At 75.8% G+C, this 14,189-nt stretch overlaps 1 protein-coding gene across 3 annotated transcripts in view; it reads right to left on the bottom strand.

The window, feature by feature from the left end:
- Positions 1 to 14,189, bottom strand: part of PLEC (plectin) — a 67,341-nt gene that overhangs the window by 46,964 nt on the left and 6,188 nt on the right. Inside the window, exon 1 of one of the 3 annotated variants that reach the window (XM_082317463.1) lies at positions 2,244 to 2,832. The exons of 1 other annotated variant lie outside the window; for it this stretch is intronic. In XM_082317463.1, coding sequence (XP_082173589.1) covers positions 2,244 to 2,754 — 511 coding nt within the window. In that variant the 5' untranslated portion in view covers positions 2,755 to 2,832. Of the gene's footprint in view, positions 1 to 177; positions 317 to 2,243; positions 2,833 to 14,189 lie in introns of those variants that run through there. One more of the 3 variants, XM_082317469.1, reaches the window with a different exon arrangement.

A 14,189-nucleotide genomic window follows, 5' to 3' on the forward strand; every position in this document is an offset into this window, starting at 1 on the left:
GGGGAGACGCCCGCTCTACCGGCAGGATCGCCCCCCCCCCCCCGTCTCCCGTGTGTCCCCCCCCCGCCCCCGGTCCGCTCGCCCCCATCACTCACATCCCGGCTTTTTATATCCCGGGACGCCCCGTCCCGGCGGCGCCAATCCCCCCCCCGCCCCGTCCCGGCGGGTCTCACCTACCCGGCACGACCTTCATGGGCAGGCAGGGTGCAGGCAGGGTGCAGGCAGGGCGCGGGCAGCGCGGAGAGAAGGCGCAGAGCGGCTCCCCCGGTGGCGGCGGGGGCGGGGGGGGGCGGGCAGGGAGCGGGCACCGATATAAATAACCGGGGCCCGTCACCGAGCCCGAGTTAGAACATGACACGGGCGGGGGGCGGGACGGGGCGGCCGCGGCACCCCGGGACCCCCGGGCCCCCCGGCGAAGGGGGGGTTAACCCGGCCTCCACCTCGGGGAGTTAATTACCCCGGCACTAAGGGCTGCAAACGGGACCCGGGGGCGGGGGAAGGTGCCCCGCCGGGCCGGGGGTCGGGCTGGGGGGCTGGGGGGGGCTGCGGGGCCCGCTCCGCCCCGCAGGGACCCCTGCAGCCCCCCGCCGCAGGCGGGACCCTGTCCCGCCAGCCCCCGATCCAGGCCTGGTTTTCCCGCAGCGGCTCCCCGGAGCGGAGGGAAAACCCGGACCCGGATCCCCCGGAGCGGCGGCGCGGCCGGGTCCCGGGAGCGGCGGGGGCTCCGCGGCCGCGCCCCACGGGCCCCCCCCCCCCCACGCGTGGCCGGGCAGGGGCCCCACGGCCGGTCCCCCCCGCGCCGCAGCCCCCGGCCCCGCGCTCCCGGAGCCCAGCGCGGGGTGCGACCCCCGGGGCAGAGCTCGGGGGGACCCCCCCACCCGGGACGCGGGGACGCGGGGCGGGGGTGCACGGCGTCCCGGGGACGTGGGGGGGGGGCTGTGGGAGGGGGCAAGCGGGGCAGAGCTGGGGGCGAGCAGAGGGATGCGCGGCGCAGGGGACGGGGCGAGCGGGAGGGGGATGCTGCAGCAGGGCCGGCCCACGCAGGACCGCGCAGCCCAGGGGTGCAGCGGGGCCCGTGGGCCGGGCCCCCCCCGCCGCCGGCCCGGTGACTCACGGCGCTGGCAGGGAGCGGGCTCGGCGCCGCCGTGCTGGAAACTTGGAGCGGCCGCGGCGGCTGCCCAGGGGCTGCGGGGCTGAGTCACGGCGGGGGGGGGGCCCTCACCGCGGCCTCGGGGCGCCGGCGGCAGCTGCCCCGCCCGGGGGGGGCACGGACGCCCCCCCCCTCCCCCAGCCCCCGCCGGACCCAGCTGCCGCCGATCGTGTGTCGGGATCGCGTGTCCGCGACGGGGAGGGGAGGAGGGGGTGGGCAGGGGAGGGGACACCCCCCCCCCGCAGCCCCCGGCCGCAGGCAGCCCCCTCCCCACCAACAGCCATGCCCGCCCCAGCTGCCGCTGTCCATCCGTCCATCCGTCCGTCCGGACCCACCCTGTGCACAGCGGGGACCTTGGGGCGCAGCCCCCCCACGGCACAGCCCCCCACGGCATGCCCACCCCACGGCACAGCCCCCCCACGGCACAGCCCCCCACGGTACAGCCCCCCACGGCATGCCCACCCCACGGCACAGCCCCCCCACGGCACAGCCCACCCCACGCCGCAGCCCCCCCACGCTGCAGCCCCCCACGCCGCAGCCCCCCCCCACGCCGCAGCCCCCTGCCCGCCACAGGGAGCCCGGGGGGGCCAGCAGCAGCGAGACCCCGGCAGCAGCGAGGGTCCCCCACAGCCCCCCTGCCCAGCCACCCCTCGGGCATCCCGGGGAGCCGCCCCGCTGCACCCCGGCAAACCCGGCCCCGGGGACCACTGCGGCCCCCCAGGACCACCGTGGCCCCCCAGGGACCACCCCGGCCCCCGCTCTGCATGCCCTCCCCGTGCCCAGCCCAGGGGCAGGGGTACCGGCAGGTCCCCGAGCCCCCCCAGCACCCCGAGCCCCCCGGCAGCGCAGGGGCTGCGGGTGCCCCCTGCCCCTGACCTTGGCCGGGCAGGGAGGGCACCGGGGCTGGGGAGGGGGGGACGTGGCATTGGCCCAGTGCCACGGGCTCGCAGGGGCTGCAGAGCCCCCCCGGGGACCACAGGGTAAAGGTGCCCCCACGCACCCCCACCCACGAGAGCAGCTGGGGAGGCGAGGGCCGACAGACCCCCATCCTGCCCGGCCGCGGGTCCCCCCGCCCGTGGGTGCTGGTTGATACCTGGGGCCGGGCTGGGCTGGGGGGGCGGCTGGGACACTCCCCCCGCGGCGGCGGTGACGGCGACGGGCTCCACGTGCCGCTCGCCCTCCTCCTTCCTGCGGTAGAACCGGTCACTGCCGGCGGGACGTGCCCTGCCAGGGCCGGCGTCGGCCGCGTCGGCGGGGCGGCGGGCGGCATCGACGGGGCGACGGACGGGGGCGGCGGGGCGGCGGGTGCGCTGCAGGGAGAGCGGGACGATCTCGGGCGGCAGGCGCAGGTACCGGCGCAGGTAGGCGATGCCCTCGTCCGTCAGGTACCAGTAGAAGTGGCGCCAGGCGAAGGTCTCCCGCACCAGGCCGCGGGAGCGCAGGGAGGCCATGGCCCGCAGCACCTCCACGTTGGGGACGCCGGGCAGCTGCGGGTGGGCGCGTCGCGGCCGGGGGTCCTTCTCGGCCACCAGCACGCCTTCGCGGAACAGCAGCTCCAGGATGGCGCGCAGCCGCTCCAGCGGCATCAGCATCCCGGCCACCATGGCGTGGCTGGGCACGGCGCGGCACGGCACGGCACGGCACGCCTCCGCTCTGCTCGGTTATGGCCCGGTACGGCCCGGCACGGCTCGGTACGGCCCGGCACGGCTCGGTACGGTCTGGCACGGCTCGGCACGGTCTGGCACGGCTCGGCACGCTCTGGTATGGCCCGGCACAGCCCGGCGCTGGCTGCCTGCAGCGGGCAGACTGGCGGCAGCTCCACCCCCGGGCCGGGGGGGCCGTGGGGGCCGTGGGGCCGGGGCCCCGCCGCTCGGCCCAGCCCTGACTCACGGCCCCTCCCCGGCCCCGCCGTCGCCCCGGGGCGGGGGGGGGACACACGGGGCCGGCCCCGCTCCGCCCGCCCCGACCCACCCGGCCGGTTCCCGCCTGGGAACCCCGCCGGTCCCGCCCCGGGCCCCGGCACCGCCCCCCCCCGCACCGCCCCGCCGCCGCCCGGGGCCGGGGGGGGGACCCTCAGCCCCGGGACGGGACCCTCAGCCCGGGGACGTGGCCCCCGCGGACCCCCCCCCGCACCCCCGGAGCATCCCGGCTGCATCGCCGGGCTGCAGGCAGGCAGGGCCGCAGGCAGGGCTGCAGGCAGGGCTGCAGGCAGGGCTCCAGCGGCCGCATCCTGCCAACGTCAATGTTTGCTCCGTTCCTGCCCCTGTTTGTGCAGGGGTGGGGGGAGGCTGGGCCGGGTGGGCTGCACCCCCCGCGGGACCCCGCAGCCCCCGGGGGACCCCACATCCCCGCAGCCCCCACGTGCCGGGGGTCCCGCTGCAGGCGGTGGGGCCATGGCGCGACAGCCCCGGCGCTGGCACAGCTTTGCCTGTCCGCCCTCCCCCCCCCCGCCCCCGGCCGCTCGTCCCCGGGGCTGGCAGGTGGGGACGAGGCAGCTGCCACCCGTGGCCACTCCCACGGCAACTGCTTGCCACCCACGGACCACCACCGCCAAGACCCCGGCATGGCCATGGCCACGCTGGCTGGGGAGCCCGAGCGCTGCCGTGGGGAGAGGCCCTGCTCCCGGCACCCAGGGCTCCCGGCACCCAGGGCTCCCTGCCCCGCGGGCGCACCCAGGTCCCATGGCGCTGTGGGTGGGTGCCAGCAGCCGGCCCACGGGCAGCCGGATCATTTCCTCCTACCGTCACATGCCGGCGGCAGTGCCAAGAGCAGGATGGACTCTGGGACGGCCTGGGGTGCCTGGGGTGCCCGGGGCTCGCCCGTCCCCGTGTGGCAGCCCCCAGGGAGCCCCGGGTTGGAGAGGGCCCGCAGCAAAGCGACTGGGGGCTCCCCCACACCGGGGGGATCCTGGCTCCATGGCCCTGGACACCACCACCGCGCTCGGCCCCCTCCAGCCAGGGCTGCTGCGGCCCCCCCAGCCCAGCGCCGGGGCACGGGGACGCTCCGACCACCGCAGCGCCCGGTGCAGGAGGGACCCCCCGGCAGCGGTGGGAGGACGGGGGGCCTGGGGGATGCTGCGGCCTTGGGTGCCATCCCTGGCACCCCCTTCCCTGCTGACAGCGCTTCCGGGAGCGTAGCGGCAATGGGGTGTGCTGAGATTTACCTGCAAGGCAGCAGGCAGCAGGGACCCCGGCATGGGCACAGGGGGCCACGCAGCCCCCAGCCATGTTCACGCTGGTGGGGCACCCGCCTCGGAGTTGCCGGGCCCCGTGTGCCCCAAAACCGCAGGAACGGGTGATGTAAGCCGCGCCGGCACCGCCGGGAGGGGACCCGCACCGGGACTTGCACAACTTCCCCGTCCCTCTGATTCGGGGGGGGGGAACAGAGCCCCCATCCCCGTCCCCCCAGGGCCTCCACCACGGGGCACCCCCGGAACAGCCCGGCGCAGGAGCCAAGGGTCCGGGAGCAGGGGGGGCACCGGGGCAGGAGCGCGGTGCCCACGGCTCCCCAGCACCAACACCTCTGCGGTGCCCCCCGGCACACGGCACCCCAGCAACCCCGGCAGGTTAGGGAATGATGGGGACAGCGAGGGGGACAGCGAGGGGGACATCCCAATATGCGGGGAGGCCCAAGCTCACCAACGCCGGCCCAGGGCCGCCTGCCGGGACCCCCGCGCCAGGCAGGGATGGCGACAGGAGCCATGATGCCCCGAGTCACCCCAGACCCCAGCGCGCTCCCCACCCCGCAGCCCTGGGGGGGGCCCGGAGAGCAGGGGACACGCCATCCGACCCAGGACAGACAGACAGACAGACAGACAGACAGACAGTCAGACAGCGCCTGTGGGGACGCAGTTCCTCGGGCGCCTGCACCAACCGGTCCCCCCTCGGGAGCGGGGCTGGGGCTCCCCAGGGGGAGCAGGGACCGGGGGCCCCTGCGCCCACGCTGGCCACGGTGGGGGGACAGTGGGGGGGCTGGGGGGGTGGGACAGCTGGGGGGGGCAGCTGGGGGGGGCAGCTGGGGGGGGCAGCCGGGACAGACACTGAGGCCGTGGCGCGGGGCCGGTGCAGCCAGCACGGTGCTCCCCGCACCTTGCCGCAGCCACGACCCGGCTCCCTGCGGGTGGAGGGACCCGTGTCCCCCTCCCCACGCAGCCGCCCCCTGCCCCAGGCGGCCCCCAGCAGCATCCCCCCGCCCCGCGGCCCCCAGCCAGGCCCCTGCAGCATCCCCGTGTCGGTGGGTGCAGGGACGACGCAGGGGCACAAGCGTGGGCACGAGCGTGGGCACAGCCGGGGCACCCTCCCACGAGCGCGGCCCCCCCAGGACATCGCGCCCCGCACCCCGCCGCACCCCCAGGCCCCGCCGCCGGGTCATGGCCGCGCCGTCCCATCACCCACCGGGAAATGCCGAGTCAGCGCCCGCCGCAGTGATCCAACGCGATGTGACAGTGCAGCCGGCTCCGGCGTCCAGCCGTTCCCCCCACGCCACCCGTCCGCCAGGGACGCCGGGCACGGTGCCGGCACCCTCCCCGCACCCCCCAGTCCCTGTCTGGGGAGCACCGGGTGCACCTCGGGGGGCATCGGGTGCACCTCGGGGGCCAGGCACCGCTCTGCTCTCCCCAAGCCCTGCTCAGCGCCAGCTCAGCCATCCCGGTGCTGCCAGCCTCGCTGCAGCCGGTACCGGCCCGCAGCTCGCACCTCCGCCCTACCGCGTCCTCCCGGCGCCGGCGTGCGGCCCACCAAGGCCCCAGCATCGCACCCCAGGGGGTCCAGGGGGGCACCGGCTGCCGGCACCCCTGTGCCCCCCACCCCGCACCCCTCTGACCCACGGCCTGGGGGCCCACCCCACACCAGCGGCTTTGCCCCACAGAGACCTTGGGCAGCCTGGCGGGCTGCAGACCCCCAGATCCCGGGGCAGGCAGGCAGGCGGGCAGCAGTGGAGGCAGGGCCCTGCAGGCAGCAGCTCCTGGCCACGGGCCCGTCGCTCCCCTCCCCGTGCCGGTGCCGGTGCCGGGGTCCATCGGGGCTGGCGCTGGTGGGGCTGGAGGGCTCCCCGTGCCGAGGCAGGAACAAAGGCACGGCTGTTTGCGGAGGGCACCGCGGTCAGAGCCGGGGGGGCCGGGGGGCACCGTGGGCCAGGGCCAGGGCTGGGTTATTAATGAGGCCGGGGCCAGTGGGGGTCCTCTGGCCGTGCCTGTTCTCACCATAAATCAGCGCCACTGGCAGCCCAGGCTCTGCAGGAGGGGGCACAGCTGGGATCCCCCCGCCTGGGCCCACGGCACCGCCACGGCACCGCCAGGGCTGCCGGCCACCCCAGAGCGAGCCCCTGCCCGGCTGCACCCCGACCCTCGCCGGGGTCCGCGCCAGCCCGGCCCCAGCCCCTGCAGCTCGTCAGGGTAACGGGCCCTGCGGTGGCTGCCTGCCCGCTGCGGTCACACGCAGGCCGGTGGCGGCCAGCGTCCCCATGACCAGCATCCGCGGGCGCCCGTTACTCACGCCCCAGCGCCCCGGCTCTGCAGCACGGCACGACACGGCTCCCCGGCACGGCACGGCTCCCCGGCACATCCCCCCCAGCCCAGCGGTGCCTGGCAGGGGCTGAGTGATGCCGGGGCAGCCCCCAGCCCTGCTGAGATGGGTGACCTCCACTCCTCCTGCCTGCACAGCAGGCAGCGGGCTGCAGGCTGCTGCCAGCACGGCCAAGCCAACACCGGCGCAGGAGGGATGCAGCCAGAGACCCCTGGGGATGCGGCTGGAGCCCCCCGAGGAGGGCGATGGAGCCCCCCGGGGATGGGGATGGGGTTGGAGACCCCCGGGGATGCGTCTGGAGACCCCAGGGATGGGGATGGGGTTGCAGCTCCCCTGGGGTTGGAGCTCCCCTGGGGATGGAGCCCCCTGGGGATGCGGCTGAAGACCCCCAGGGATGGGGATGGGGTTGGAGACCCCCGGGGTTGCAGCCAGAGCCTCCCGGGGATGGGGATGAAGCCCCCCGGGGATGGGGCCGGAGCCCCCTGGGGATGCGGCTGGAGCCCCCCGGGGATGCGGCTGGAGACCCCTGGGGATGGAGCCCCTTGAGGAGGGCGATGGAGCCCCCCGGGGATGGGGATGGGGATGGGGATGAAGCCCCCCGGGGATGGGGCCGGAGCCCCTCGGGGATGCGGCGGCGACCGGAGCCCCTCGCCCCTCGCCCCTCGCCCCTCGCCCCTCGCCCGCGGGCGGCCGTGCCCCCGGTACCTTTCAGGGAGATGATTTCGTGGTGGATGGAGCGGGACGCCTCCATGGCCGCTCGCCGCTCCCCTCCCGCCCGCTCCCGCCCGGTCCCGCAGCCCCGGGCCGGCCCCGCCCCGCCCCGCCCCGCCCCCCCGCCGCAGCCCCCCCGCCGCTGCGGCACCGCCCCCCCGCACCGACACCCCCCCCCCCCCGCACCGGCTGGGCACCGGCGCAGCCCCCCCATCAGCGCGGACCCCCCGGTACAGCACAGAGCCCCCCGGTACAGCATAGACCCCCCCCGGTACAGCACAGACCCCCCCCCAGAGCACAGACCCCCCCCGGTACAGCACAGAGCCCCCCGGTACAGACCCCCCCCAGAGCACAGACCCCTCCAGCACAGACTCCCCCACTCCCCCCCAGTACAGCACAGACCCCCCCAGAGCACAGACTCCCCCAGAGCACAGACTCCCCCAGCACAGACCCCCCCAGCACAGACCTCCCCCAATCCCCCCCCAGTACAGCACAGACCCCCCCAGCACAGACCCACTCCAGAGCACAGACCCCCCCCAATCCCCCCAGTACAGCACAGACCCTCCCAGCACAGACCCCCCCCAGCACAGACCCCCTCCAGAGCACAGACTCCCCCCAATCCCCCCCAGTACAGCACAGACCCTCCCAGCACAGACCCCCCCCAGCACAGACCTCCCCCAATCCCCCCCCAGTACAGCACAGACCCCCCAGTACAGTACAGACCCCCTCCCACAGCACAGACCCCCCCATCTACACAGCCCCCCCATCAGCACAGCCCCCCCCAGTACAGCACAGCCCCCCCAGTGAGGCCCCCCCATCAGCACAGACTCCCCCCAGTCCCCACCCAGTACAACACAGTCCCCCAGTACAACACAGGCCCCCCCCGCATCAGTGCAGACCCCCCAGTACAGCACAGCCCCGCCCACCAGCACAGCCCCCCGTGCCCCCCAGTACAGCACAGCCCCCCCACCAGCACAGCCCCCTGTGCCCCCCAGTACAGCACAGCCCCCCACCAGCACAGCCCCCTGGGACCCCCAGTACAGCACAGCCTCCACACCAGCACAGACCCCGCCAGACCCCCCCCAGTATGGCACAGCCCCCCCACCGGCACAGCCCCCTGGGACCCCCAGTACAGCGCAGCACCCCCAGTACAGCACAGCCCCCCGTGCCCCCCAGTACAGCACAGCCCCCCCCAGCACAGACCCCCGGGACCCCCAGTACGGCACAGCCCCCCCACCAGCACAGACCCCCAGACCCCCCCCAGTACAGCACAGCCCCCCGTGCCCCCCAGTACAGCACAGCCCCCCCACAGCACAGACCCACAGACCCCCCCCAGTACAGCACAGCCCCCCCACAGCACAGCCCCTCCCAGTCCCCCCCCAGTACGGCACAGCCCCCCTGGCCCTGGCCCGGCACAGCCCTGGCAGCAGAGCCCATCACCATGGCATCGGGCCTGAGAGCCAGCTCAGCCCGTGCTGGCAGTCAGCGGGACAAGGGACAAAGGGGGGGGGGGACAGAACAGACCCCCCCCGGGGGACAGGGGACGCCTGTCTTTGGGGGGGGACACGGGACAGGGGACACCCGTCCTTGGGGGGGACACAGGGGATTCCTGTCCTTGGTGGGGGGGGGGACACGGGACAGGGGACACCCGTCCTTGGGGGGGGATTCCTGTCCTTGGGGAGGGGACACGGGACAGGGGATGCCTGTCCCTGGGGGGGGACAGGGGACACCCATCCTTGGGGGGGACAGGGGACCAGGTGTCCCTGCAGCATCACCCTCCCAGTACCCCCCCCCCCAGCCCAGTTCAAACGCGGTCACAGCCGGGGGGGCAGAGCCCAGCTGCCTCCAGCGGGACCCCCCAGCCCTGCTCCCCCCGGCATCTCCGGGGCGAGCACCGGGACCCCGAGAGCCGGCAGCAGGGTGCCTCCCCCCCCCGGCATCCCACTCCTCCTGCCTGCCACCGCCGGCACCACCGCTCTGCCCTGGCTGCGCTGCCCGGCGGCACTGGGGGGCCGGCGGGCGGCAGTGGGGGGCTGGCAGGCGGCCCCCCGGCACGGTGCCATGGGGCTGGAGGCCGGTGGCAGCGCCAAGCCCCAGCCTCACGGCTCCGCATGGCCGCGCCAGCCCTGGGCCCTGCCGGGAACTGCCGCCGCCTGCGCCGCACTGCGGCCAGCCCCGGCCACCGGCCAGCCTGGGCCCGAGCCCCCCGCCGCTGCCGGGAGGGACCCCCGGCTCTGCCCCGGCACACCCGGCTGCCCAGCGGCCGCGGGGGTCTCGGAGGGCCTCAGGGCTCTGGCTGCCCCCAGCACCGGTGACGGACGCCGGACGGAGCCGGCCCCGGAGCATCATGCTGGGCCCGCTGGAAAGCCCCGGTTGTCGGCAGCGGCAGTGGCGGCAGCAGTGGCGGTGACGCTGGCCCCCGGCCAGGTTTCAGTTCCTGCCGGGCACACTGCCGGCGCTGCGCAATGATAACGTCTCTAATCGGGAAGCCACGAGGCGGCCCGGCAAACGCCCGCCAGCCCGCCGCAACAGCTGGCTGCCGCCCGCCTCGCCCAGGGACACCCGCACTTGGCACCCCCAGCTTCCCCGGCACCCCAGCACCCTGCCCTGCCGCAGTGCTGCCGCCGGCTCTGCCGGCCCCCCGCACCCTGCTGCATGCCCCACGGATGGCAGCCACGCATCCTCGGTGGAGCTCTCCCCGTGATGGCCGCCTTCTGCTCCTGGCCCGCACCAGGCAGATGCCGGTGCGGCACAATCGCCTGCCGCAACCTGTTCATGGCGGCAGCTAAGACCCCCGCTCGCCCGGGGTCCATCCTGCCGCCGGCGCATGGCGGCTCATCCCCTCACCCAGCCACCACCAGCCCCTGCTGCCGCAGGACATTGGTGCCCCGTGCTGCCGGCACAGCCCCTGGCAAAGCCCCTGTTGCCGGGCCTTGGCACCGGCCAGCCCCCGGCAGAGCGGGCACGGGATCCCGCGGGGCTCTGGAGGCTCGGGGCCAGCACGTGCCGGTGGCACCAGCCCAGGCGGAGCCGACAGGTACCGGCTGCTCCAACGGGCTCCTCGCCAACCATCTCCTCTCCACGGTGGCGTCACCACGTTTCGCAGAGCCCTGAGGCTGAGTTGGCGCTTCCCAGCTTACCCGGCTCAGCCCTGGCATTGCCTGTCCCCTCCTAGCAAACCATAAGCCTGTGGTCACCCACGGGCTGCCAAGGCTGTGGCTGCGGCTCTGCTGCCGGACACCCCTGTGTGCCCCCTTCCCCACGCATCCCCTTCCCTGCCAGCTCTTCCGCGGACCTCGGCGTGGCCAGGCAGGACCTTCCTCGGCGTTTGAGCCTGGCCAAGCCTGGCACCGGGCTGTGCACACCCAGCCCTGGCCGTTCCACAGCCAGGCACCCGAACCTGCCCTGCAGGGCCCACGGCACCAAACCTGCCGGCCCCCCGTGCCCCTGGCGCTGCCAGCACCCGGGGAGGCTGAGCCGGGCAGAGCCGGGCAGGGGTGAGCAGGGACCGCACGGTGCCCCCCAGACCCCCTGGGATGCGCTCGGCGCCCGCCGGCTGAGCCACACCGACCCGCCCCACGGTGCCCCGGTCCCACCGAGGGACGCCCGCGCCCCAAACCGTGCGCCAGCCCTGGCAGTGCCACCTGGCCCTTCAGGCTCGGCAGGCTGACCTCCTCCCGGCCCCCGCCGGCGGCGGTGGGGGTCCCATGCTGGCAGGGCCAGCACCTCCCACCCACCCCCACACACCGGGACGCCGTGGCGGGAGCAGCAGGGACCACCCGGCATTGGGGTGGGGGCCAGCCTGTGACGGCGCACACGCACACGCACACACACGCGTGTGCACGCACATGCAGATGCACCCCTCCGTGGTGCCGCGGCACCGAAGCAGAGCTCACCTGCCCTGCCGCACTCGACGCGGCTGCTCGTGGCACAGCAGGCTCGGCCGCGGGGCTCCAGCGCTGGCGGCACCGGGCACCCCCAGGGACTGGCGGCGTGGGGCAGGTCCTCCAGCAGGGATGCCGAGTGCCCCCCAGCACCCCAGCCCCACGCACACCCTGGCAGCGGGGTGGGGGGCTGCCCCCCCAGGCAGCTCCAGCCATGCAAGGGCAGGGGCAGGCAGAGCGCAGGCAGAGTGCAGGCAGAGCGCAGGCAGCTCTTGCTCCCCTTGTAAGGGCATGGCTGCGGGAGGCTGCCGGCCCCACGCGGAGCCACCCCGTGCCCCCCCGGCCACGTGCCGGCCCCGCCGCCCCGGGGGCCACCAAGGGAGACTGGGGCACCCGCAGAGCTGCCAAGGTGCCGATGCCAGCGATGCCACCGCCGAGCACTGAAGCACGTGCCCTGAGATGCCAATGCCACCGATGCCACCACTGAGCACCGGTGCCCGTGCCCGGTCCCCTGTGTCCCTCCGGCGCTGCCAGGAGCCCCCCACCCTGTCCCCTGCCCCTGCCCGCGGCTGCCGGCTCCTGCCCGTCCCCGCTCACCCCCAGGCGCAGACCCCGCGTTGCCCGTGCCCCCTCCCTGCCGCCCCCCCAGCGCTCACCCCAGCCCCCCGGGCGGCACCCTCTGGCCCCAGCCCACTGAGCGCGACCCCCCGCGCCGGCACACTACCCCGAGTGCTGCAGACCCCACTGGCAGCCCCCGGCCGGCCCGGTGTGCCACGGGCACAGACCCTTGCCCATCCACACCAAGAGCCCGGCATGGCGCTGCCCCGAGGGCCCACGTGCCCGCGGCTCCCTGGGCACCGACACCCCAGGGAGGTGGCAGCTGGGGGACACCCGGAGAGGTCCCCTCTCCCCGGTGCTGGGACCTGGCCCCCGGCAGCGCCCCGCGGGTGCCGGCAGGGCTGAGCCGGGTGCTGGCAGGGGCCTCGGCAGCGCCTGACGTGCCCTATTATGGGAATGAGCTGCCGAGCCTTCCGCGGGTGGCCCCTCCGCACCGGCTGCCCCCCCGGGCTCCCCCTGGCCCGGACCCCGCTGTGGGGCAGCGTCCGGGGGGCTCGGTACCTTTGTATCGCTCCCGCACGTCCTCGTAGGCCTGGATGAAGTCCTGCTCCTCGGGGTTGGGGGGCAGGCGCCCCAGGTCGTAGGTGGCCATGGCGGGCGGGGAGCGGGGCGGCGGCGGGCAGCGGCGGTGGGCGAGGGCCGGGGGCTGCCGGTGTGTCCGGTGGCCGGCGTGTCCGGCCACTGCGCGGCCCCGCACAGCCCAGCCCGGCACAGACACGGACACGGGACACGGCGGGACATTCCAGCCCGCCCAACCCTTAAAGGAACAGCCGGACGCCGCCCCGACGCCCGCCGGGACTGCCGGACACGGCACCCCACCGGGAACGGCATCCCCACAAGGCACAGCACCCCGCGGGGCACGTCGTCCCCATGGGGCATGGCATCCCCATGGGGCACGGCACCCTATGGGGCATGGCACCCTATGGGGCACGGCCACCCTATGGGGCACGGCATCCCCTCAGGGCATGGCATCCCCATGGGCCACGGCACCCTATGGGGCACAGCATCCCCACGGGCCATGGCCACCCCATGGGCCATGGCACACTATGGGGCATGGCATCCCCATGGGCCACGGCACCCCCACGGGGCCATGGGGCAGGCAGGAGCACCCCACACCCCCCAGACAGGCCAAACCGTGCCGGGGATGCGGCACTGCCCGCGGCCCCAAAGCGCCCGGGGTGGGGGGGGGGACGGGACTGCCAGCCCCAGCCATGGGGCACCCACATGTGCCCCACGGAGCACAGCGAGGCGGGGGGCAGGTGACAAGGGATGGCGTGGGGCTGGGGGTGCGGGTGCCGAGGGGTGGGACAGGGGGTGCCGGATACAACCCCTGCCGGCATAGGAGCCCCCGCGGCTCCCACCCCAGCGCGCCCACCCACCGCCCCCTCCCCACCCTGGCTCTGGGGGGTGGCGGGGTGCCCCCTCCTCCAGCGGGTGCTCAGCCCCATGCAGAGACCCCCGGCTCCTGCCCCGGCTTCCCCCCGCGTCCCCTCCCTGGGGCCGGTGGGGACAGGGACGTCACGGGGCCACCCGCCCCCCCCGGCTGCCGGCACCATGAGAGCAAGGGGTATTTTTAAAGCTCCTTCTCCAAAACCAGCCCCAGCTGCCACCGGCCCAAACCCCCCCCGGCACCGCGGGGGCACCGCTGCGGCCACCCACGGCCGCCCACTGCCCCGCCACCCAGCTGCCCCCCGCCAGGGTCCCACCCGAGCCGTGGGGCTGACCCCCAGGCCTGCCCCACGGCACAGCACGGCCAGGGACACCGCGGGCCTCCCTGGGCAAGCCGGGGCCGGGCACCACCGGCCCCAGCGGGATCGAGCTTCGTCAGCCCTAAATATAGAGGCCCAAAGCCCCTGGGAAACCCAATCTGCAGCCGGGGCTGCCGGGAGCCGGGCCCGGCACAGAAATAGCCTGGGGTGCTGGGCGCTGCGTGGGGGGGACGCTGGGCACCCCATGGGGACACGCTGGGTCCTGTATGGGGGGGGACGCTGGGCACCCCATGGGGACACGCTGGGTCCTGTATGGGGACACAGTGGGCACCCCATGGGGACACAGTGGGCACGCCAAGGGGACACGCTGGGCGGTGTGTGGGGACACTCAGGGTGCTGTATGGGGACACGCTGGGCACTGTATGGGGACACAGTGGGTCCCGTATGGGGACACACTGGGCAGACCATGGGGACACGCTGGGCGCCGTATGGGGACACGCTGGGCACCCCATGGGGACATGCTGGACGGTGTATGGGGACACTCGGGGTGCCGTGTGGGGGCACGCTGGGGGCCATATGGGGACACGCTCGGCGC

This window comes from Platalea leucorodia, assembly GCF_965183815.1.
Source record: "Platalea leucorodia genome assembly, chromosome: 1".
Classification (NCBI taxonomy): domain Eukaryota; kingdom Metazoa; phylum Chordata; class Aves; order Pelecaniformes; family Threskiornithidae; genus Platalea; species Platalea leucorodia.